This window comes from Balaenoptera musculus, chromosome 2 (assembly GCF_009873245.2).
Source record: "Balaenoptera musculus isolate JJ_BM4_2016_0621 chromosome 2, mBalMus1.pri.v3, whole genome shotgun sequence".
NCBI classification, from domain to species: Eukaryota; Metazoa; Chordata; class Mammalia; order Artiodactyla; family Balaenopteridae; genus Balaenoptera; species Balaenoptera musculus.
Genome location: NC_045786.1, coordinates 774,158 through 798,821, shown reverse-complemented (window position 1 = coordinate 798,821; position 24,664 = coordinate 774,158). Strand labels below are relative to the sequence as shown.

The 24,664-nt window shown below is 40.9% G+C and overlaps 1 protein-coding gene across 2 annotated transcripts in view; it reads left to right on the top strand.

The window, feature by feature from the left end:
- Positions 1 to 24,664, top strand: part of MPP7 (membrane palmitoylated protein 7) — a 262,627-nt gene that overhangs the window by 82,294 nt on the left and 155,669 nt on the right. For both annotated transcript variants that reach the window (XM_036841370.1, XM_036841369.1), the window contains one exon: positions 15,414 to 15,532. In XM_036841370.1, the coding sequence (XP_036697265.1) occupies positions 15,414 to 15,532 (119 nt within the window). The remainder of the gene's footprint in view (positions 1 to 15,413; positions 15,533 to 24,664) is intronic.

Sequence of the window (24,664 nt, the reverse complement as noted above, 5' to 3'; positions counted from 1 at the left end):
CTGGAACGGAATTAGGGGGGAGGTTGTGAGCCGTCGTGCTGGGAAAAGGTTTATGTCAGGATAGTACCCAGAAGTGAAATTTTTGAAATTGTGAAAGTAACGTCTATTTTGTAAAAACTCAAGCAATGCAGAAATATGTACATATATATATCAAATATGAAATATACATACACACATATAGTGAAAATGAAAGTAATTATTTCCTGTTCATTCTGGTTTCTCTTCCTGGATTAAACGCTGGTGGAGTTGGATATAGATCCAGGCTCCAGGCTCCCTAGAAAGGGAATGAGTGAGTGAACGAAGGAGCTGGCTCAAAGGGAATGCATGTAGGCTTAAATTTTTCATATCGCCAGTACGATGCCGATGTATGATTTGCCTGCTTTATTCATTTTTCCATTCTCCCAGGGGACTCTTTCCAGCCTTTTCTTTCGAACGCAGACACTTGATTCCCTGTCGTCACTCCCCACAGGTCTCGTAGTTTATACTGAAAACACCGTGTGATGGTAGGAGAGTCTTCTCGGTCCCTCTGCCACATCCCCCCTTCCCTGCCGTCCTCCTTGGAGCCACAGACGACCAATCCATGCTGCCGTCTCAGCCGTCCCTCCGCGTGTGCCTGACCCTGTTCCTTCTCACCTCCTCAAGGCGGGGGGCGCCGATCGATGCCCTTGGCGCACAAACGGGCTGTTTTTCTCATCTTAAAGCAACTTCTTTACCCCTCCCTTCCCTGACACCTGACAGACACTGATTCTGTTTTGTACCAACCCTCCTCCTAAGAGTCGCCAATATTTGCTCTTTCCAAGGTGTCACTCGATATCGTCAATGCTCTGCGGTCATCACCTGTCACGCTGCCAGAGTCGGTAACCTCCGCGCGGCTGGATCCGACGGGCGGTTCTCGGGCCTTGGTGTACCTCCCTGACGGTGGCCTCTCGCGCCCCGGCCGTCACCCTTCCCCGCCGCACCAGGCCTCCGGGACGGCAGGCCCCCGTGCTCCCGCGCATCTGGTCACCGCGGAGACCCCGGGGCTCGGTCCTCGGCCTCTCCTCCTCCTGTGTGCACACGCCTGTCCCCGGGCCTCACCCAGGCTCGTGCCCAGGGCACCCAAGTGTGCATCTTCGGCGCAGGCTCTCTGCGGAGCTCCTGGCTTCTCCACCCAGCCGCCCACCTCATCTCCAGCTGGACACCCCGTCCACGTCTGCAGCTCACTGGCCCAAAACTGAACGGCCCCGTCTCCCTTGCTGGCAGCTTCAGTTTTGTGGTCATGCTTGTTTCCTTTCTTCTTCTCATACCCCTCATTCCATCCGACAGAAATTCATAATTGGCTCTTCCCTCGAAACCTCTCCGGAGTCTGAACGCCCCTCGCAGCTCCCGCCCGCTGCTGCTGGGTGCCGGCCGCCGCCCTCTGTCGCCTGGGTCCCCGCCTGACCCTCTGACTCGTTCTCTGCCTCTGCTCTTGCTCCCCTGCCCTCTCTTCTCAGTTCAGCAGCCAGAGCAACGCTTTTAAGATGTAACTCAGGTCGTTCTACTCCTTCACTCAAAAACCCGGCAGTGGCTCTGTCCCTATAAAATAAAAGTTAAGTTCTTTGCAGTATTTGTCCTGTAAGAGCCAACGTGACCTGGTCCTCGTTTCTTCCCTTAGACCGTCTCTCCCTCCCTCTGCCCCGGTCAGCCTGGGTGCCTTGCCCTCCCCAGACACTGCGGGCACCCCCGGTCTTAGGGGTGGGGTTTCTGTGCTGTCTGACCCCTCTGCCTGGACTGCTTGTGCCTCACGTGCCCATTAGCTCCCTCGCCGTCCTCCGGTCTCTGGGTTCCCTGGCCACCTCACCTGCCGTGGCCTGTGCCGGTGGCCCAGCACTGGGTCTGCCTTACACTGCTTGGTTTTCTCTTTTTCTATCAGTGTCTGATACACACTGTATAATTTACTGACTTATGTTTATTATTTGTCTTCCCCCTGGAGTGTTATCTCCACGACAGTCGGGATCTTTGTGGGTTCACTGATCTAGCCAAGCACCTTGAACAGCATGTGGCCCAGAGAACTTACAGTGGTCAATGGATGCTGGCTGAAGGAACGAGTGTGTATCCCACCAAATGCCTGCTGGGTGCCTGTTCTCATGCCCTTCCTAAGACTGGGTATTTGCAAACTTAATTATCTCCTAAATTGATGAAAGAAAAGTGATATGCTTTGGCTTTTTTTTTTTTTTCCACACACACACACTGTATTTTATTTTTACAAGAGATAAATAGACTGACACCAAGCATTGTAAATGGATGACCACAACAAAAGCAACAGTGATTGCAATTACCAAACATGAAACACACTCATACTATGTCATAATATTGACATTCAGTCCAGTAATCCTCCACTGTCACAGCTCCTTTACTTTGCAGTGAAAATTGATTTGTATATTTTTTGCCTCTGAGTCCTTCTGGGATTTTTTTTTTTTAATTCAAACAGAAAGTCACAAAAATTATACTCATCCTCATCAGTTCAGTCAGTCCCATGTAATTAATTATTTTTTCATCTTGATCTTTTGTTAGCACTTTTATGAGTTCATCAGTTTTTCATTAGAGTTCTGAAAATGCTTATTCATTCAGTTCAGCAGTACAGTCAGTTACCAGAAACCTGTGCTTGTCAGAGTCTTTTCCATGAATTCCTTGAAGATGAAACCCTTTTATAGGAACATATTTGCAAAAGCATCAGAGTACACCCGGAACTGTCTGTAAATGACAAAAGACTTAAAAATGACCACGGTTAAAGATCTGATGAAAGTTCATAATAATGCAGTTGACAAGAAAATTAGTTATTTCTGAGATATACATTTTAAAGTAATAACTAGGATTATGACTTATAACATTATACCAGAACATATAAGATTTTTAGAAATTTCACGTAATGTCTGAAACATTTATATTAACATATTTCCGTACAAATAACCCAATGAAAGTTTAGTATTAGTTGTTTTGTTTGTTTTTTTATACTGCAGGTTCTTATTAGTCAGTCATCAGTTTTATACACATCAGTGTATACATGTCAATCCCAATCGCCCAATTCAGCACACCACCATCCTCACCCCACCGCAGTTTTCCCCCCTTGGTGTCCATATGTCTGTTCTCTACATCTGTGTCTCAACTTCTGCCCTGCAAACCGGCTCATCTGTACCATTTTTCTAGTTTCCACATACATGTGTTAATACATGCTATTTGTTTTTCTCTTTTTGACTTACTTCACTCTGTATGACAGTCTCTAGATCCATCCACGTCTCAACAAATGACTCAATTTCGTTCCTTTCTATGGCTAATATTCCATTGTATATATGTACCACAACTTCTTTATCCATTTGTCCGTCGATGGGCATTTAGGTTGCTTCCGTGTCCTGGCTATTGTAAATAGTGCTGCAATGAACATTGGGGTGCATGTGTCTTTTTGAATTATGGTTTTCTCTGGGTATATGCCCAGTAGTGGAATTGCTGGGTCATATGGTAAATCTATTTTCAGTTTTTTAAGGAACCTCCATACTGTTCTCCATAGTGGCTGTATCAATTTACATTCCCACCAACAGTGCAAGAGGGTTCCCTTTTCTCCACACCCTCTCCAGCATTTGTTGTTTGTAGATTTTCTGAGGATGCCCATTCTAACCGGTGTGAGGTGATACCTGATTGTAGTTTTGATTTGCATTTCTCTAATAATTAGTGATGTTGAGCAGCTTTTCATGTGCTTCTTGGCCATCTGTATGTCTTCTTTGGAGAAATGTCTATTTAGGTCTTCTGCCCATTTTTGGATTGGGTTGTTTGTTTCTTTAATATTGAGCTGCATGAGCTGTTAATATATTTTGGAGATTAATCCTTTGTCCGTTGATTCGTTTGCAAATATTTTCTCCCATTCTGAGGGTTGTCTTTTAGTCTTGTTTATGGTTTCCTTTGCTGTGCAAAAGCTTTGAAGTTTCATTAGGTCCCATTTGTTTATTTTTGTTTTTATTTCCATTACTCTAGGAGGTGGATCAAAAAAGATCTTGCTGTGATTTATGTCAAAGAGTGTTCTTCCTATGTTTTCCTCTAAGAGTTTTATAGTGTCCAGTCTTACATTTAGGTCTCGAATCCATTTTGAGTTTATTTTTGTGTATGGTGTTAGGGAGTGTTCTAATTCCATTCTTTTACATGTAGCTGTCCAGTTTTCCCAGCACCACTTATTGAAGAGACTGTCTCTTCTCCATTGTATATCTTTGCCTCCTTTGTCATAGATTAGTTGACCATAAGTGCGTGGGTTTATCTCTGGGCTTTCTATCTTGTTCCATTGATCTATGTTTCTGTTTTTGTGACAGTACCCTATTGTCTTGATTACTGTAGCTTTGTAGTATGGTCTGAAGTCAGGGAGTCTGATTCCTCCAGCTCCGTTTTTTTCCCTCAAGACTGCTTTGGCTATTCGGGGTCTTTTGTGTCTCCACACAAATTTTAAGATGATTTGTTCTAGTTCCGTAAAAAATGCCATTGGTAATTTGATAGGGATTGCATTGAATCTGTAGATTGCTTTGGGTAGTATAGTCATTTTCACAATATTGATTCTTCCAATCCAAGAACATGGTATATCTCTCCATCTGTTGGTATCATCTTTAATTTCTTTCATCAGTGTCTTATAGTTTTCTACATACAGGTCTTTTGTCTCCCTAGGTAGGTTTATTCCTAGGTATTTTATTCTTTTTGTTGCAATGGTAAATGGGAGTGTTACCATAATTTCTCTTTCAGATTTTTCATCATTAGTGTATAGGAATGCAAGAGATTTCTGTGCATTCATTTTGTATCCTGCAACTTTACCAAATTCATTGATTAGCTCTAGTAGTTTTCTGGTGGCATCTTTAGGATTCCCTATGTATAATATCATGTCATCTGCAAACAGTGACAGTTTTACTTCTTTTTTTCCAATTTGTATTCCTTTTATTTCTTTTTCTTCTCTGATTGCCATGGCTAGGACTTCCAAAACTATGTTGAATAATAGTGGTGAGAGTGGACACCCTTGTCTCGTTCCTGATCTTAGAGGAAATGCTTCCAGTTTTTCACCATTGAGAATGATGTTTGCCATGGGTTTGTCATATATGGCCTTTATTATGTTGAGGTAGGTTCCCTCTGTGCCCACTTTCTGGAGAGTTTGTATCATAAATGGGTGTTGAATTTTGTCAAAAGCTTTTTCTGCATCTACTGAGATGATCATATGGTTTTTATTCTTCAGTTTGTTAATATGGTATATCACAGTGATTGATTTGCGTATATTGAAGAATTCTTGCATCCCTGGGGTAAATCCCACTTGATCGTGCTGTATGATCCTTTTAATGTGTTGTTGGATTCTGTTTGCTAGTATTTTGTTGAGGATTTTTGCATCTATATTCATCAGTGATATTGGTCTGTAATTTTCTTTTTTTGTAGTATTTTTGTCTGGTTTAGGTATCAGGGTGATGGTGGCCTCATAGAATGAGTTTGGGAGTGTTCCTTCCTCTGCAATTTTTTGGAAGAGTTTGAGAAGGATGGGTGTTAGCTCTTCTCTAAATGTTTGATAGAATTCACCTGTGAAGCCATCTGGTCCTGGACTTTTATTTGTTGGAAGATTTTTAATCACAGTTTCAATTTCATTACTTGTGATTGGTCTGTTCATATTTTCTATTTCTTCCTGGTTCAGTCTTGGAAGGGTATACCTTTCTAAGAATTTGTCCATTTCTTCCAGGTTGTCCATTTTATTGGCATATAGTTGCTTGTAGTAGTTTCTTAGGATGCTTTGTATTTCTGTGGTGTCTGTTGTAACTTCTCCTTTTTCATTTCTAATTCTATTGATTTGAGTCCTCTCCCTCTTTTTCTTGATGAGTCTGGCTAATGGTTTATCAATTTTGTTTATCTTCTCAAAGAACCAGCCTTTAGTTTTATTGATCTTTGCTATTGTTTTCTTTGTTTCTATTTCATTTATTTCCGCTCTGATCTTTATGATTTCTTTCCTTCTGCTAACTTTGGGTTTTGTTTGTTCTTCTTTCTCTAGTTTCTTTAGGTGTAAGGTTAGATTGTTTACTTGAGATTTTTCTTGTTTCTTTAGGTGGGCTTGTATAGCTATAAACTTCCCTCTTAGAACTGCTTTTGCTGCATCCCATAGGCTTTGGATCGTTGTGTTTTCATTGTCATTTGTCTCTAGGTATTTTTTGATTTCCTCTTTGATTTCTTCAGTGATCTCTTGGTTATTTAGTAACGTATTGTTTAGCCTCCATGTGTTTGTGTTTTTTACGTTTTTTTCCCCGTAATTGATTTCTAATCTCATAGCGTTGTGGTCAGAAAAGATGCTTGATATGGTTTCAATTTTCTTAAATTTACTGAGGCTTGATATGTGACCCAAGATGTGATCTATCCTGGAGAATGTTCCGTGCGCACTTGAGAAGAACGTGTAATCTGCTGTTTTTGGATGGAATGTCCTATAAATATCAATTAAATCTATCTGGTCTATTGTGTCATTTAAAGCTTCTGTTTCCTTATTTATTTTCATTTTGGATGATCTGTCCATTGGTGTAAGTGAGGTGTTAAAGTCCCCCACTATTATCGTGTTAGTGTCGATTTCCTCTTTTATAGCTGTTAGCAGTTGCCTTATGTATTGAGGTGCTCCTATGTTGGGTGCATATATATTTATAATTGTTATATCTTCTTCTTGGATTGATCCCTTGATCATTGTGTAGCGTCCTTCTTGTCTCTTGTAACATTCTTTATTTTAAAGTCTATTTTATCTGATATGAGTATAGCTACTCCAGCTTTCTTTTGATTTCCATTTGCGTGGAATATCTTTTTCCATCCCCTCACTTTCAGTCTGTATGTGTCCCTAGGTCTGAAGTGGGTCTCTTGTAGACAGAATATTTGTGTGTCTTGTTTTTGTATCCATTCAGCAAGCCTGTGTCTTTTGTTTGGAGCATTTAATCCATTTACGTTTAAGGTAATTATTGATATGTATGTTCCTATGACCATTTTCTTAATTGTTTTGGGTTTGTTTTTGTAGGTCCTTTTCTTCTCTTGTGTTTCCCACTTAGAGAAGTTCCTTTAGCATTTGTTGTAGAGCTGGTTTGGTGGTGCTGAATTCTCTTAGCTCTTGCTTGTCTGTAAAGCTTTTGATTTCTCCATCAAATCTGAATGAGATCCTTGCTGGGTAGAGTACTCTTGGTTGTAGGTTCTTCCCTTTCATCACTTTAAGTATATCATGCCACTCCCTTCTGGCTTGTAGAGTTTCTGCTGATAAATCAGCTGTTAACCTTATGGGAGTTCCCTTGTATGTTATTTGTCGTTTTTCCCTTGCTGCTTTCAATAATTTTTCTTTGTCTTTAATTTTTGCCAATCTGATTACTGTGTGTCTCAGCATGTTTCTCCTTGGGTTTATCCTGTATGGGACTCGCTGCGCTTCCTGGACTTGGGTGGCTATTTCCTTTCCCATGTTAGGGAAGTTTTCGACTATAATCTCTTCAAATATTTTCTCAGGTCCCTTCTCTCTCTCTTCTCCTTCTGGGACCCCTATAATGCGAATGTTGTTGCGTTTAATGTTGTCCCAGAGGTCTCTTAGGCTGTCTTCATTTCTTTTCATTCTTTTTTCTTTAGTCTGTTCTGCAGCAGTGAATTCCACCATTCTGTCTTCCAGGTCACTTATCCGTTCTTCTGCCTCAGTTATTCTGCTATTGATTCCTTCTAGTGTAGTTTTCATTTCAGTTATTGTATTGTTCATCTCTGTTTGTTTGTTCTTTAATTCTTCTAGGTCTTTGTTAAACATTTCTTGCATCTTCTCAATCTTTGCCTCCATTCTTATTCCGAGGTCCTGTATCATCTTCACCATCATTATTCTGAATTCATTTTCTGGAAGGTTGCCTATCTCCACTTCATTTAGTTGTTTTTCTGGGGTTTTATCTTGTTCCTTCATCTGGTACTTAGTCCTTTGCCTTTTCATCTTGTCTGTCTCTCTGTGAATGTGGTGTTTGTTCCACAGGCTGCAGGATTATAGTTTTTCTTGCTTCTGCTGTCTGCCCTCTGGTGGTTGAGGCTATCTAAGAGGCTTGATGGGAGGCTCTGATGGTGGGTAGAGCTGACTGTTGCTGTGGTGGTCAGAGCTCAGTAAAAGTTTAATCCACTTGACTGTTGATGGGTGGGGCTGGGTTCCCTCCTTGTTGGTTGTTTTGCCTGAGGCAACCCAACACTGGAGCCTACCTTGGCTCTTTGGTGGGGCTAATAACAGACTCTGGGAGGGCTCATGCCAAGGAGTACTTCCCAGAACTTCTGCTGCCAGCGTCCCCGTCCCCACGGTGAAACAGAGTCACCCCCTGGCTCTGCAGGAGACCCTCCAACACTAGCAGGTAGGTCTGGTCCAGTCTCCCCCGGGGTCACCGCTCCTTCCCCTGGGTCCCGATGCGCACACTACTTTGTGTGTGCCCTCCAAGAGTGGAGTCTCTGTTTCCCCCAGTCCTGTCAATGTCCTGTAATCAAATCCCACTATCCTTCAAAGTCTGATTCTCTAGGAATTCCTCCTCCCATTGCTGGACCCCCAGGTTTGGAAGCCTGACGTGGGGCTCAGAACCTTCACTCCAGTGGGTGGACTTCTGTGGTATAAGTGTTCGCCAGTCTGTGAGTCACCCACCCACCAGTTATAGGATTTGATTTTACTCTGATTGAGCCCCTCCTACCATCTCATTGTGGCTTCTCCTTTGTCTTTGGATGCGGGGTATCGTTTTTGGTGCATTCCAGTGTCTTCCTGTCGATGACCGTCCAGCAGCTAGTTGTGATTCCGGTGTTCTCGCACGAGGGAGTGAGCGCACGTCCTTCTACTCACACTTTGGCTCTTAAGAATCATTTTATATTATTTCTTAGATTGAACACTGGTTTATGTATTGATTTTTTTTGGGGGGGTCATCTATTTCTTCTACCACCGTATGCCTATTCATATGCCATTGCCCATTTTTCTCTTGTTTTACTGATGTTTTATTATGCTTAATATCAGTCACTTGCTTGTTGCAAATAATTTTTAGCAGTTTCTCTGCAAACTTCTTTGGTTTTTTTGATGCATGAAAATTTTGTCACAGAGTCTGTCAATCATTGCTTTTTGTGGTTTCTAGGTTCTTTGTGTGCAAAGAAAAGCATTTAACTCCAAGATGATAAAAGTATTCTCTGAGATTGTCCTGTAGTTTATATTTGAAATATTTGATCCATCTGTAATTTGGTTGTCCAGTTGGACATTTAACTTTTCTCTTGAGGGAGCTCTTGAAGGTTTTTGAGTAGAAGATTTAAATGATAGGGTTATATGGGAGACATGGGCCAGAGTTGAGTTTAAGTCCTGACTATGCCACTTCCTAGGCTAAAGGTACTTCCTCCTGTAAACTGGAGAGAGTAATAGGCCCTGCTTATAGAGAGCACTGAACGAGGTAACCTGTAAAGCACTTTACCATAGCTTATACCATACTATTAGGTATGGTGAACACTACTAGGAATTTCTACTGGTAATAATTTTTACTAAGTATTATTTTAGGAAGCTTTAGGAGTTGGTGGTAGGAAGGATAGGTTAAGGAAGGGGGAGACAAAAGAAATAAATGCAGTTTTTAATATTCAATAGCTAGTTTTATTAGGCAGGGTGAAAATCGCTAGGGGTCTGACTATGATGATAGGAGGCTTTACCCACAGTTAAAATTGCTATCATGTATTTCAGTAAATTGGTGAATCTTATAAAGTCATGAAATTTTAGTGCAAGATGATGACGCTTTATCTTCCGATCAGTGTATTATGACTTCGGGTGAATTGTTTATTCGACACGGTTGGGTCAGTGTTATCTGCCTTCCACAGTCCTTGATCAAATCACCTGCCTATTACTCATGTACAAGATCCTAATAGGAAGTGTGACTGTAGCTTTACAGTACTACTCTTATCTAGATATTGCAAAAAAAAAAAAAAATTGCAGGACAACTTACTTGAAGTTGCTAAAGCACCGAAGTATTTATATCTGTATGTAAAATACTACTGCTGACCCTCTGTCACTTGTGTTGCCTCAGAAGGAGTCAAGAACATACTCTGACCGTAGGCTTTGTTGAGGGAGAAAAAGCACTTACACTTGGCCCTTGAACAACGTGGGTTTGAACTGCCCAGGTCCACTGATATGCAGATGGTTTCAGTAAATACAGTACGACATGGTCAGCGTTTGGTTGGATCTGCTGTTGTGGAACCACAGATACGGAGGATGGCTGTGGCACTTGAGCTTCCGTGGATTTGGGGATCCTAGGCGGGTCCTGGGGCCAGTGCGCCACGGATGCCAAGGGACGACCGTAGTTTGTTTATCTTTAAGGAAAATGACAAGTATTTTACCCTTCAGTGCAGCAAGGCTGCAGAGAAGCCAGCTGTAGCGCATGGAGCTCCAATCAAGTACATAAGTGATTGACGTTAAATTAAGGTCGTGGTCCACACGTGTGCTGGCTTAATGAACTGGCTTGCAGGGTGGGCAGTTTATACTGTACAGAAGGCATTCTCCTTGGGATATTATTCTTCGTGATGTCAGACAGCCAGCATTTGCCATGTAACCTTCCTCTGGAAAGGGGAGAAGAGATTACAGTACTTCGTTCCTAGACAGCAGGCTTCAGGAACCAACTCGGAGATCTTAAAAGCATCTTTGCCTCTCTCTGCGATTGGCTCCTATTACTGTGAACACCTTCATCAGCCCTCAATTTAGAATCACCCTTCTGGGCCCCGTTTTCCCCCCTTCAGATCCCAGCCCGTATCCTGCCAGCTCCATTAGAGGCTTCTCTGACCTTCATTGATTGCTCTCTTCTTAAAATTGCTAGAATAATTATTGCACATATGAATCGAGTCACCCTCGACCTATTTTAGTTTTGCTCTTATTGATTTCTTTTCTCTCAGTATATAAAATACACTAATTTAAAAATACTGCTTTTTTCTGTTGGAATATTTTTATGAAGTAAGTTTATTGAAACCCACAGGCATCCTTGACAGTGTCTTATATCGTATGTGCCCAAATATAAGGTGAGTTTTTTTTCCCTCTGTAAAATGATCTCTTAGAGAAGAGAGAGCTGGCATATATTCAAGTCCTTACAAAATCTCTTAGAGAGAACGTTCTCTGTTTATTCACGTGCACAAAAATGTGTGTTGAATGAAGAAGCCAAAATTACTCACATATAACCGAAATTCATAATTTTGGGGATTATTGAGAGCTCCCTTGGCAGAATTGTTTTTTAAAAAAGGAGACAATCTGGTTTAAACCAGATTTCATTATTCCTTGGAGAAGGGTTAAAAACCTTACATTTGCAATTGATAGAATTTTAAGGAGTAGGTAAGTGGTTTTGTTGATCAAAAATGTAGAGCCACAGGGCTTCCCTGGTGGCGCAGTGGTTGGGAGTCTGCCTGCCAATGCAGGGGACACAGGTTCGAGCCCTGGTCTGGGAGGATCCCGCATGCTGCAGAGCAACTAGGCCCGTGCGCCACAACTACTGAGCCTGCGCGTCTGGAGCCTGTGCTCTGCAACAAGAGAGGCCACAATGGTGAGAGGCCCGCGCACCGCGATGAAGAGTGGCCTCCACTTGCCGCAACTGGAGAAAGCCCTCGCACAGAAACGAAGACCCAATGCAGCCATAAATAAATAAATAATTAAATAAATAAAATATTAAAAAAAAAAAATGTAGAGCCACAGAACAAATGAAAAACCAGTCGGCTTCACCCAGATTCTCAGTGAAGGCGTCTCCCATGTTCAGAACCGTGCTGTATCTCAACTGACCTGGAAGCGAAAATAATCTCATGATGAGGAAGAACTTCACTCTGAAGAATTTAAATAAAATGGTTGCGTGAAATGTGCAAATGGGGCAAAAACTAAGTATATGAGTTAATGTATTTTACTTAATAGGTAATTCAAAGTGTATGTTTCTAACTAAGTTACAATTTAAATATTAGAGGCAGTCATGAGCATCTTATCAACATTCCTGAAAATTAATCATTTGTTTCATCAGCTGCCTAAACATCTATTTATTTTACTTGGAAGAGAAAATGTTTTGGCTGTGTACCTGGGCAAATAGGATTGCTTGATGTTTGCTCATATATGAGATGCATTCTGTGTCATCCAAGACTGTAAGATTCCCTGGGGAGAGGGTGGCATATTCTACGCTTAGCGCTGTCCCCAGGGCTCCAACTCTGAGAGCTCACGCATGTTGATTCTTGGGCCTGCAGCCCTCGCAGCCCTGACTCGGGCGTTGTTCCTGCTGAAGGGTCTCCTGATGTTGTCCCCTCCCCTGGAGGGACCGGCCCCTTCCCTTGCCTGCACAGCCTGACCCTGTCCTGCACTCACTTTGCTAATAGCCTGTGGTGTCATCTACGCTGTAGACGCCTGCAGACAGGAATCACGTCCGATTTGTCCTAGACCTTCAGAGCTAGGGATGCGCTGGGTTCACAGGTGCCGTAGACGTTTATTAGAATGAGCTGGGGTGACTACAGAGGAGCACAGGATAAGTTTCATGACGCACGGAACAAGTGGATTTAGGTAAAATTTTTAAAGACACGCCGAGCTGTCTCAACTCTCTTTACTTGCCCTCTGAATCTCAAGGACCAAAACTATTTGGATTTCATAGTATTCTTCACGATTGGGACTCTAGGAACTGAATATAGGAGTACTTTAAAGCACATGTAGGAACACAGACCCAGTTTTAGACATGGACCGAGGTGCTTTCTGGGGCCTGGGTTGCTGATCTGAGTGCAAGTGATGGTTTCCTCGTTGCCTGAGTTGACACTACATACGGCCCCGGCCTAGGAGCTCTTTTAACCGTCTTTTAAATTTCTGATTGGCATTGTCCTGTCTCTTCTGGCTTTGTTCTCTGGCACCAGATGTGGGAGGTGAAGAGAAGCAAGTGTTATTGCCACTCGAGGACCGTACAAATGAGGATTGCATAAAGCTGGAAGAACACAGAAAACTCAGGCTTCTGAGCTTTGACTAACGGAGAAGTTATTACTATTTGAAAATTAAACCCAACATGTCTTATTCCCACAAAAAGCTAAGGTGTACGTGGGTAAAGTGAACAATTCCCATGTGTAAAAGACGCAGGTGGTTTCATTTCTGAGTATGGTGTTTTGTCCAGTTGGCAGGTGTCCCTAAGCTGTTGTTTTCCCTTGGAAGCAATGCACTGAGATGTTCATTGCAAGGAGACATACTAAGGAAAGAAGAACATGGTTATTTTAATCAAGTGCCTGCCCTGTGAATTGTTCCACTGAATTCTTACAACAACTGTTGTAAGTTTCAGCTTTATTTCGAGATAATTACAGGGTCACACGTTGTAAGACATAGTACAAAGAAATCCTGTGTACTTTCACCAGTTCCCCCCGTGGTAACATCTTGCATAACTGTAGTAGCGTGTCACAACTGGGAGATCATCATCCCTGCCATCGGTTGACGTTTTTCAGATTTCCTCGGTTTCACATGTGCTCGTGTGTGTGTGTGTGTGTGTGTGTGTGTGTGTGTGTATATTTATTTAGTTCTATGCAGTTTTACCACATGTGTACATTACCATTTCTTTTTCAACACGTGAGGGAAACAAGGTTCAGATAAGTGATGTGAACTGTGTAAAGTGTAGACCTGGGGTTTGAATCTAGGTCTGTCTGTTTGATCCGAACTGTTGCATTTTTAGTAATGATAATGATGAATAACAGTCAAAATCCATAACCCAATGGCTGAAACTCAAGTTACATATGAGACATTGAGTACTTACCACGTGCAGGACTGTTCAAGTGTATTAACTCATTTAATCCCCCAAGAACTGTACCACATAAATTATATCACAGTTGAATTAGTATCATTCAACTCTAATGATATTACTAAGGAATAGGTAGTCATTTTTACTACTCCTGAAATCAGTAATAGTAAAATTCTACCTTCTTTTTACATAATTTCATGTTTTGAATCTCTGATCTTGGCGATTGTGATTACTTTACATTTGTGTGTGTGTATATATATTTGTATAAAGTGAGACCTGTATCATTATACATTGACTTAGGTTGAGCTAACGTAAAAATATTTTTACTGAATTGTAAATAAGAGCTAGTTTAGGCAGGATGCCAGGTTTTTATGAGAATAAATATAAACCACCAAGAATACTTAAGAATGCAGTTGGGCGAAGGTTTTTTGTTTTTTGTTTTTCCTGCCTGGAGTATTTTGGATCTTTTTGGTCAAATACAGCTTCAGGAATGTTTCAATTTAATCGAATCTCTCAAGTTTCGTATCTGACTTCCAAAGTGGTACCCATGCATGTGGTTGTGAGTTATCACTGGTTATCAGAATATTATAAGGCTTTGGAATGATAACAGACGCGCTAATCAGAAGTCCGTAATTTACGAGTCTTCACTGGTTAAATATCTTGTAAAGCTGTCTTTCTAATGAACAGCAGCTCTTATTCAGACCAGAAATAGCAACAGTCCCATGTGTTGTAGACCCCAGGAGGTCTCGGTGTTTTTGTAGACAGCAGACAGAAATAAAAAGAATTTTGTCCTTTTTACCTCATGGAATCCCGCTGGAAAATGAAACATGAGCTCTGAGTTGATGCTGACTTCTGCCAGGTCACCTCCCTGAAGAGTCCCGGGCAAGCACTGCTGCAGCATTTCTTGGACAGGAGTCTGCCGGCCCCGGGACGAGACGGATGGTCTGTGCAGGCTGCTTCCGGGACACTGCGCTACTGTCTGCTTGCAGGGAGCTTCCAGAGAGAGCGCGTGCAACCTGCATCTGTGGCCTTGACTCTTTCCAGGGGTACCACATACCTCCAGATTAGAGTCGCATTTAGCCTAAGTGCTACGCAGTTTGTTGTTGTCATTGTTTAAAAACAAACAAAAAAAAAAGCGTGGCTACAAATAATGCCACAGCAAGTATGGTTTATTCTGGCTTACTTTTGGGAACTTGATTTTGGACGTTCAATAACGCAAATGTTTTTGAAGCTATATATTATTAGGAACTCTTTGGAAACCACAAAACCATTTTAATGGACCATGCTATCAATTTTCTCTTCTAAAGAAGTTTTTCCTATTCATGACTCACTTCACTTTTTGGCTAACATTGAGGGAAATGTAATAACGATTAAGGAAAGGAATGTATGCGTTTTCTTCTTCTTCTTTTTTTTTTTTTTTGAAAGCTTGTACACATTTTCTGTCTCGGGTTATGTAAACTTGGAGGACTGTAAAATGACCACCGCATAAGGTAAAACCAGGCCTGTTAATACATACATCTTTGGAATTTAAAAATCCAAAAGCTTCCCTTGCTTCTCTGGAGAAGAGTTTTGCTTGATGGCCCAGAATGCAGACGCAGTAAAAGGGACATGTTCCAGCGTCAGTTTCACACACCTTAAGTGAAGTTAATGAGGTCGCTCTACGGTGACGCGTTGTGTTTTCTTTCCATTTTGTAGGTCTGTATGAGCTGCTGGTGGCTCTGCCAGCCCGGCTGCAGCCACATGTGGACAGCCAGGAAGACCTGACCTTCCTCTGGGATGTGTTTGGTGAAAAAAGCCTGCATTCACTAGTCAAGGTAAACAATGCTGTTGTCAGATGATCTTCGCGGAAAAACGTATGGAAGAATATTTTGAGCGCCATCTAGTAAACCAGAGATCAAACTGTTGCCCTCCGAAAACAAAACAGCCTTGTTCCATTTCACTGCCAGGCGTGGAAGTTGTTAAAAGGATTCCACCAGAAATACATAGATGATTTCACTTGATGGTGGTGATCTGGCCGTGCATACTGATGGGGCCCGCCCGTGCCTGCCCTTGTTTAGAAAAGGAATGTGAAATAGCAGCAGGAAGGGTTAGACTCCTCCTGGTCAACATTCACGAGCTGGAATTTAACTTAAACAAATAAATGTTCGCAGCAAAAATTAGAAGGAATATATTTTCTGAGGTTCAGGATGACAGCTGTTCAGCAGCTACATTAATTTAAAATGATTTCCTCTAATAAAGTCAAGTGAAATTCTAGCAAAGCTGTTTCTTCTCCTGGCACGGTGCCACTGAAATGGTATTTTGTGTATAAATACAGGGACGCTAAATAGGAATAAAAAGCAGTGTGTGGAGACCGTGTTAGCCAAGCGTCACGCCGTGGAAATGATCAGCCACCAGAAACCAGATCTTGCCACACGGTAACGCTGGGAGTGATCGCAACTCCTAAAATAGTAAGACGGGAACAAGGAACTCACTGGAAAATACGCCACTCTTGCTTCTGGAAATATGAGCTGCATTTTCTCTGTTTTAACTCAAGCTGAAAGAAATGTAGAGTCTTACTTGAGTCTGGACGAGGTGGACACGTATGCCTCAACAGTATCCGATCCCGTCCTCCGTTCAGCTCAACCTGTTATGTATGGTTGTCTGTTGTGAGAAGAGGCTTTTTTTTTTTTTTTTTTTTATAAATTTATTTATTTATTTTTGGCTGTGTTGGGTCTTCGTTTCTGTGCAAGGGCTTTCTCCAGTTGCGGCGAGTGGGGGCCACTCTTCATCGCGGTGCGCGGGCCTCTCACTGTCGCGGCCTCTCCCGTTGTGGAGCACAGGCTCCAGACGCGCAGGCCCAGCAGCCGTGGCTCACGGGCCTAGCCGCTCCGCGGCATGTGGGATCTTCCCGGACCGGGGCACGAACCCGTGTCCCCTGCATTGGCAGGCGGATTCCCAACCACTGTGCCACCATGGAAGCCCGAGAAGAGGCTTTTTGACTGATGTATAGTATTTGGAAATGAGTGGCTTCTGAGGTACGGTTGCTTCACAGGACAGGAGAATTCTTACTGCGTTTTTTTCTTGTCAGATTTGCTGAAGTTTGTGTGCTTCAAGCAGTGGCAGTTCTCAAGAAGTTCGCGTGTTGATATGTGGCACTCTCGTACCAATACATTTAAAGAGTGCTTTATTGGTTTATTTAGTTTTTCTATAATTGCCAAGGTATCTTCGTATTCTGAATAATTTTAGGTCTTTTAGTTGCTCTCTTGGGATGTGTTAGAAATGGTTTTGGGCTTACAATTGATGAAGTTTATCACTTACTGAGGCAGTCATGAAAATATTCCTGTATTAAATGTTCGGAAGTTGGATAGTTACGGATTTGTTTAGATTGATTTGATCTCTTGAGAGAAGGAATAAAACACATTTCAGATGACATCATCACTCCTTAATCAGTAAACAAACATGCCCCCCAAACAATGGATGTATGTGTGTTTGTATTTATTTATAATGTGGCTACTATCTCAGTTTCCTTGCCTATAAAATGGAAATTGTAATACCTATTGACAAGGTTGTTTGTGAGTTTCAAATAAGATAGCGAAGGTCTTAGTTCTTTCGGTAGTTACATAGGTTAGGCAAATATAATTATTAAGAAAAAAATGAATTATCATAGCATGTGAAGGACCAAAAAGAATTGACAGAGATGGTTGTTATTTTTATTAATAGAATAAAACTGGTGTGTAAAAAATTTCTTCGTTACACTAGCTGTTGAGTTTTCCGCATAGGTTGTTATTCCAAGTATGTGTCCATAATTAAGTGGCTAGGAAGCAAACTGTTATCGATATCTGGTTTATCAAAACAGTGCAGCAAATGAATTGATGTTGCTAGTATTTTAAGTAGCATAACAACATGTGTACTGTTCCAAACGTTTTTCAGTAGTTGCCGTAAAGTGTATTTTTAAAATCAGCTTTAGTATGTGACTCTAGTACGTCCTCCCTTTCTTCACAGCTCCCCACTCCCCACTGTTCTCACGCGCGGGACTCCAGGGTGTCCTCTGACTGACCCATTCTGTTAGTTTTCAAGTAGGAAAGCCTCGGGTGCCCTGCAGGAGGTAGGTCTCATGCGACAGTAGTTTAAGCAGCCGGGACAGCCTGCTTAGCTGTCGTCCAAGTGCCTCTACTGAAGGTTGGAGGAGAGAAGGCTTCGGCTTCTGTACGTAAATCTCAGCAGAGCAAAAGGAACTTGTTTGAAAAGAGTTGTTTTTAGACTGAATCAAAATGTGCTCTGACGTTACGCTCTTTTGCCTGCAGTTGACGCTGTTGGTATATGGGTTAGAACTGGGTGAATGTAAAACCTGATTTTATTCTAGCCCCAAATTTTCACAGTTCTCGTCTTCTTCTAGGTAAAAAAGAAAGTGGTTGTTAAATCACCACACAGTTTTGAATGCAGACAACTTGCTGGTCTGATGTAAAATATACTTAAGAAGAGGTAGGTTTGGTGTCAGGGTCTGTGGCAGGTATGGCACATGCCACCGTAGGATTTTGAGCTCCACTCTGGGGGAGTACTGGAGGTTGTGAGCTTGTCACTGGAAAAGAGCTATGATGATCCTGTACTGCGTTAGCTGCGGATTTCTTTTTTTAAAGAAAACCTTCTAAATAGAAAAGTTGAATAATAAAAACTGTGAGCACGAGATCCCGAAAAAGGGTTAGGCTGATGGTGAGGTCAGAAGAAAGATGGTACTGGTAGAAGACCTAGGAAATATCATATATAATGTGAGGCAAGACAAGGATATCCATCTTCACGTGACCTAGTGAAGTTGATAGATCATCAGTCAGCATAGAGCCGCATTTTGGACCCATGTTTTGCAAATATACAGAACCATGAAGCATGTAGTTTGTGTCTGAACCTCATTTCTAAATTGATCTCCTATCCTTGTGTTTTTTCCTACTGAGATTCCTTTACTTACTTTAAATTTTATTTTATTCAGTGGCATTGTATGCATTTTTATAATCTTGTTTAAGTTCACTTTAGAACAAGATGTGGCTTAAAGACTTCCATAACTGTATTATATTTATTTTAAAGAAGCCTGGTAGTTTTGTTTCTTCAAGAAATTTTTGTTCTTATTTCACAGTTGTGTTGGATTTCTAGGATAAGAATATGAAACTTTTAGTAACTTTTAAATAGCTGTGTATGCTTTTTCTCCCCTTTCAAATAGTTGCATACATGTGTCGGGACAGGAGAAAAAAAGGTAGCAATCTGAAGTTTATCCTTTTGGGATTCTGAAGTATTTCAACAAAACACAGATTGATTATTTTCAAGAAAAATTTCCTGATGTGATTGAATTACTGTGTGTATTTCTGTGATTTCAGTCTTACAGGAGTAATGGTAAAACTCACTAGACCCTTGTAACATGGCATTACGTAGTTTTAATTTCCGATGATTGATTGCTTTGTTGGTGCTGTCTTTGTTGATGTCTTACTATGTGCCAGACACCGTGTAGGTCCCCAGGGCTAAGCTTTCCGGCAGAGCGGGTGCAGCCCCTTGTTTTCTGGCGTCTCCAGCCCCCCAGAGGGCTTGTAGATGCAGCGATGGGCAGTTGCAGCCTCCCGGGGCTGCCCGCGTTTACAGCTGTTATGGGACACGCGAGGTGTCTCCCTCGGTGCTGGCCCCTGAGAGGTGCTCAAGGAGAATTCGGTAGTTTAAGCTAAAACCTGCATGTTGAATCAGAGTTGCTCAGGTGAGAATTTAGGCGGGAGGAGGGGGAGGTCAGGCAGAAGAAATAACTATACTGTACAAACACCAGGAGGCAGGTGTGAACCTCGTGTCTTCAGGATGGAGACTGCCAGCTTCTCTCGGCTGTAGGTTCTCTCCTCACCCAAGTCAAGGAAGTCTTGGTTGCTTCTAGCCTTGGGCAGTTACGAATAAAACTTTGATGACCATTTGTGTGCAGGTTTTTGTGTGGGCGTTAAGTTTTGGAGTCATTTGGGTAAATACCTAGCGGCGTGGCTCCTGGATCATATGGTAAGAGTGTTGAGCTTTCTGAGAAGCTGCCAGTCTGCCTTCCACAGTGGCTGTGCTATTTGCATTCCCACCCGCAGCGCCTGAGAGCTCCTGTTGTTCTGCATCCTTGTCAGCATCTGGCGTTGTCAGTTTTGTGGATGTTAGCCATTCTGATACGTGTGTAATGGTATCTCATTACTGTTTTAATTTGCAGTTCTCTTATGTCGTGATGTTAAGCATCTTTTCATATGCTTATTTGTCATCTGTATATCTTCTTTGTTGAAGTGTCTATTCAGATCTTTTGTCTGTTTTTTAAATGAGTTGTTTTCCCCTTATTGTTGAGTTTTATCATTTCTTTGTCTTTCTTGGATACAAGTCTTTTATCAGATATGTGTTTTGCAAATATTTTCTCCCAGCATGTGACTTGTCTTCATTTTCATAATGGTGTCTTCACAGAGCAGAAGTTTTTAATTTTAATAAAGTTCAACTTAAGTTTTCTCTCATGGATCGTGCTTTTGGAGATGTATCAGAAACTCATTGCCATACCCAGGGTCACCTAGATTTTCTCTTCTGTTATCCTCTACAATTTTTACATTTAGCTCTGTGATTGATTTTGAGTTAATTTTTGTGAAAGGTGTAACTTCTGTGTCTACGTTCACATTTTTGCATAGTGAATATCCGATTTTTCTAGCATCAGTTGTTGAAAAGACCATCCTGTCTCCATTGAATTGCCTTTGCTCCTCTGTCAAACATCAGTTGATTTTTATTGTGTGGGTCTATTTCTGGGCTCTCTATTGTGTTCCACTGATCTATTTGCCTGTTTTTTCATCAGTACTACCTTCTTGATTACTGTAGCTTTTCTTTTCTTTTTTTTTATTTTTTTGGCTGTGTTGGGTCTTCGTTGCTGCACGCGGGCTTTCTCCAGTTGCGGCGAGCGGGGGCTACTCTTCGTTGTGGTGCGCGGGCTTCTCATTGCGGTGGCTTCTCTTGTTGCCGAGTACGGGCTGTAGGCACGTGGGCTTCAGTAGTTGTGGCGTGCGGGCTCATTAGTTGTGGCTCGTGGGCTCCAGAGCACAGGCTCAGTAGTTGTGGCGCACAGGCTTAGTTGCTCCACGGCATGTGGGATCTTCCCGGACCAGGGCTTGAACCTGTGCCCCCTGCATTGGCAGGTGGATTCTTAACCACTGTGCCACCAGGGAAGCTTGATTACTGTAGTTTAATGGTAAGTCTTGAGGTTGGGTAGTGTCCATCCTCTCACTCTTCTCAGTATCGTTTCAGGTATTCTGGGTCTTTCGCCTACTCATATAAACTTTAGAATCAGTTTGTCTTATCAACAAAATAACTTGCTTGAATTTTGATTGGGGTTATGTTGAATATATAGATCAAACTGGGAATAATTGACATCTTAATATTATGTATTCTTGCCCATGAGCATGGAATATCTCTCATTTATTGAGATCATCTTTGGTTTCTTTCATCAGAGTTTTTGTACTTATTTATATTCTGTACATATTTTGTTAGATTTATACCTAATTTTTGGAGACTAATTTAATTTCAAATTCCAATTGTTCATTGCTGGTGTATAGAAAAGTAACTGATTTTTGTGTATTAAATTTGTATTCTGAATCCTTGCTCTAGTCACGTAGTAGGTTTCAGAGTTTTTTTGTTGATTCTTTGGCATTTTCTGTTTATACATAGATAATCATGTCATCTATGAACAAAGGCAGTTTTATTTCTTCCTTCCCAATCTATATACCTTTTGTTTCCTTTTCTTACAGCATTAGTTGGGAATTTCAGTAAAGTATTGAATATGAATGGTGAGAGGGAGGGGACCTCATTGCCTTGTTATTGATCTTAGGGGGGAAGAATCTAGTTTTTCACCATGAAGTATGATGTTAGCTCTAGGTATTTTATACATATTCTTTATCAAGTTGAGGAAGTCCTCTCTATTCCTAGTTTGTTGAGAGTTTTTATCATAAATGGATGTTGGATTTTTTTTTTCAAGTGATTTTTTGCATTTCTTGATATGATCATATGACTTTTTTTATCCTGTTGATGTGGTGGATTACATTATTACTTCTGAATATTGAACCAGCCTTTGCATTCCTGGGAAAAATCCCCCTAGGTTTTGGTATATAATTCATGTTATACATTGTTGGATTTGATTTGCTAATGTTTTGTTGAGAATTTTTACATCTCTGTTCATAAGAGATACTAGTCTGTAGTTTTCCTTTCTTGTAATGTCTTTATCTGGTTTTGGTAGTAGGACAATGCTTGGTATATGGTTAGGTATATAGTTAGGAAGTGCACTCTCTGCTTTTATTTTTTCTGGAAGAGCTTGTAGAGAATTGGTATGATTTTTCCCTTAAATTCACCAGTGAAACCATCTGGACCTAGTGCTTGCTGTTTTGGAAGGTTATTAATTATTGATTCAATTTCTTTAACAGATATAAGCCTACTTAGATCACGTATTTATCTTTGTGTGAGAGTTATTGTCACTTGTATCTTTCAAGGAATTGGTGGAATCATGTAAGTTATCAAATTTTAGGGCGTAGAATTATTTATAATCTTTTGTTATCTTTTTAACATCCATGGGATTCATAATGATGACAACTCATTTCTGATAGTAGTAATTTGTGTCTTCTCTCATTTTTTTTCTTGGTTAGCTTGGCTGTAGGTTTATCAGTTAATCTTTTCAAAGAACCAGCTTTTGGTTTCATTGAGTTTTCCTGTTTCTTGTTTCAGTTCTATTGCTTTTTGCTTGTATTTTATTCTTTTTTTTTTTCTCCATGCTCTTTTTTTCTCTAGTTTCCTAAGGTAGACACTCGGGTTACTGATTTTAGTTTTTCTGATTTTCTTACCTTCAATGCTATACTTTCCCTCTAACCACTACTTTTGCAGCATCCCACAGATTTTGATAAGTTATATTTTCATTTATTGCAAAGTATTTAAAAAATTTATCTTGAGACTTCTTCGTTGACCCATGTGTTATTTAGAATTGTTGGTTAATTCCCAAATATGTGGAGATTTTACTGCTGTCTTTCTGTTGATTTCTATTTTAACTCCATGTGATCTGAGAGCACATGCTGTATGATTTCCATTCTTTTAAATTTGCTAAGGTATGTTATGGCTCGGAATGTGGTCTGTCTTGTTCTATGTGAGCTTGAGAAGAATGTGTATACTGCTGTTGTTAGATGAAGTATTAGATTCAGTTGCTTGATGATGCTATTTGGTTCAACCATATCCTTACTGACTTTCTGCCTGCTGGATCTGTCAATTACTGATAGAAGAGTGTTGACGTTTCTGAGTATAATAGTGGCTTTGTTCATTTCTCCTTGCAAGTTTTTAAAAATAAATTTATTTATTTATTTTTGGCTGCGTTGGGTCTTTGTTTCTGAGCGTGGGCTTTCTCTAGTTGCAGCGAGAGGGGGCTACCCTTCGTTGCGGTGCGCGGGCTTCTCATTGCAGTGGCTTCTCTTGTTGCAGAGCACGGGCTCTAGGTACACGGGCTTCAGTAATTGTGGCTCACGGGCTCAGTAGTTGTGGCTTGCGGGCTCCAGAGCACAGGCTCAGTAATTGTGGCTCACGGGCCTAGTCGCTCCGCGGCATGTGGGATCTTCCCGGACCAGGGCTCGAACCCGTGTACCCTGCATTGGCAGGCAGATTCTTAACCACTGCGCCACCAGGGAAGTCCTCTCCTTGCAGTTTTACCAGTTTTGCCTCATATATTTCGACACTGTCTTGTCAGGTGCATACACGTTAAGGATTGTTATGTTTTCTCAGAGAAATGACCCCGTTTTCATTATGTAATGCCCTCCTTTATCCCTTATAATTTTCCCTGTTCTGCTGTTTTGCCTAAAATAGATGCAGGTACTCCAGCTTTCTTTGCATGGTTTATCTTTCTCCATTCCTTTACTTTTAATCAATCTGTGTCTTTATATTTAAGGTGGGTTTCTTGTAGACAGTGGGTTCTTCCTTATTTAATCTACTCTCACAGTCTTTGTCTTTTAATTGGTATATTTAGACCATTCATATTTAAAGTGATTGTTGACATAGCTGGGTTATATTTGCCATATTTGCCACTGATTTCTATTCATAACATTTGTTTTTCTTTTACATTTTAATCACCCTGTTTCTTCCTTCTCTGTTTTTAGTAGAACACATTATATGATTCCATTTATTCTTTCTTAACATATCAAAGATTTCTTAGTGCTTGCCCTAGAGTTTGCTGCATACATTACAACTAATCTAGGTCTACTTTCAAGTAACACTGTACCATTTCACAGGTAGTTGCAGGTACCTTATAAAGAATATTCTTAATTCCTTTTTTCCCATCCTTTGTAACATTGCTGTCATTCATTTCACTTATCCATATACTGTAGTCACCCAACATATTGCTGCTATTATTTGAACAAACAGTTATCAGATCAGTTAAGAATAATAAAAATAAAAGATTTTGTTTTACCTTTATTTACTCCTTCTCTGATGCTCTTCTTTTCTTAATGTATTTCCAAGTGCCTGACCGATATCACTTTCCTTGTCTCTTGAAGAACTTCTTTTAACACGTGTTGCAAGGCAGGTCTACTGACAGCAAATTTCTTAAATTTAAGTTTGTTTATTTCTCCTTTACTTTGTAAGTACAGCTTCACTGGATACAGAATTCTAGGGTGGTGTTTCTTCCTTTCAACACTTTAAATATTTTACTCCAGTTTCTTCTTGCTTGCATAGTTTCTGATGAGGTGTCTGATGTAATTCTTGTCTTTATCTTATATAGGTAAGGTGTTTTTTCACTTGAACTTCTTTCAAGATTTCCTCTTCATTTTTGGATCTTGCAGTTTGAGTATGGTATACCAAAGTGTAGATTATTGGGGATTTATTCTGTTGGATGTTTTCTGAGCTTCCTGGATCTGTGGTTTGGTGTTTCATCATTAATTTTGGAGAATTTTCAGCCATTATTACTTTGAATATTTCTT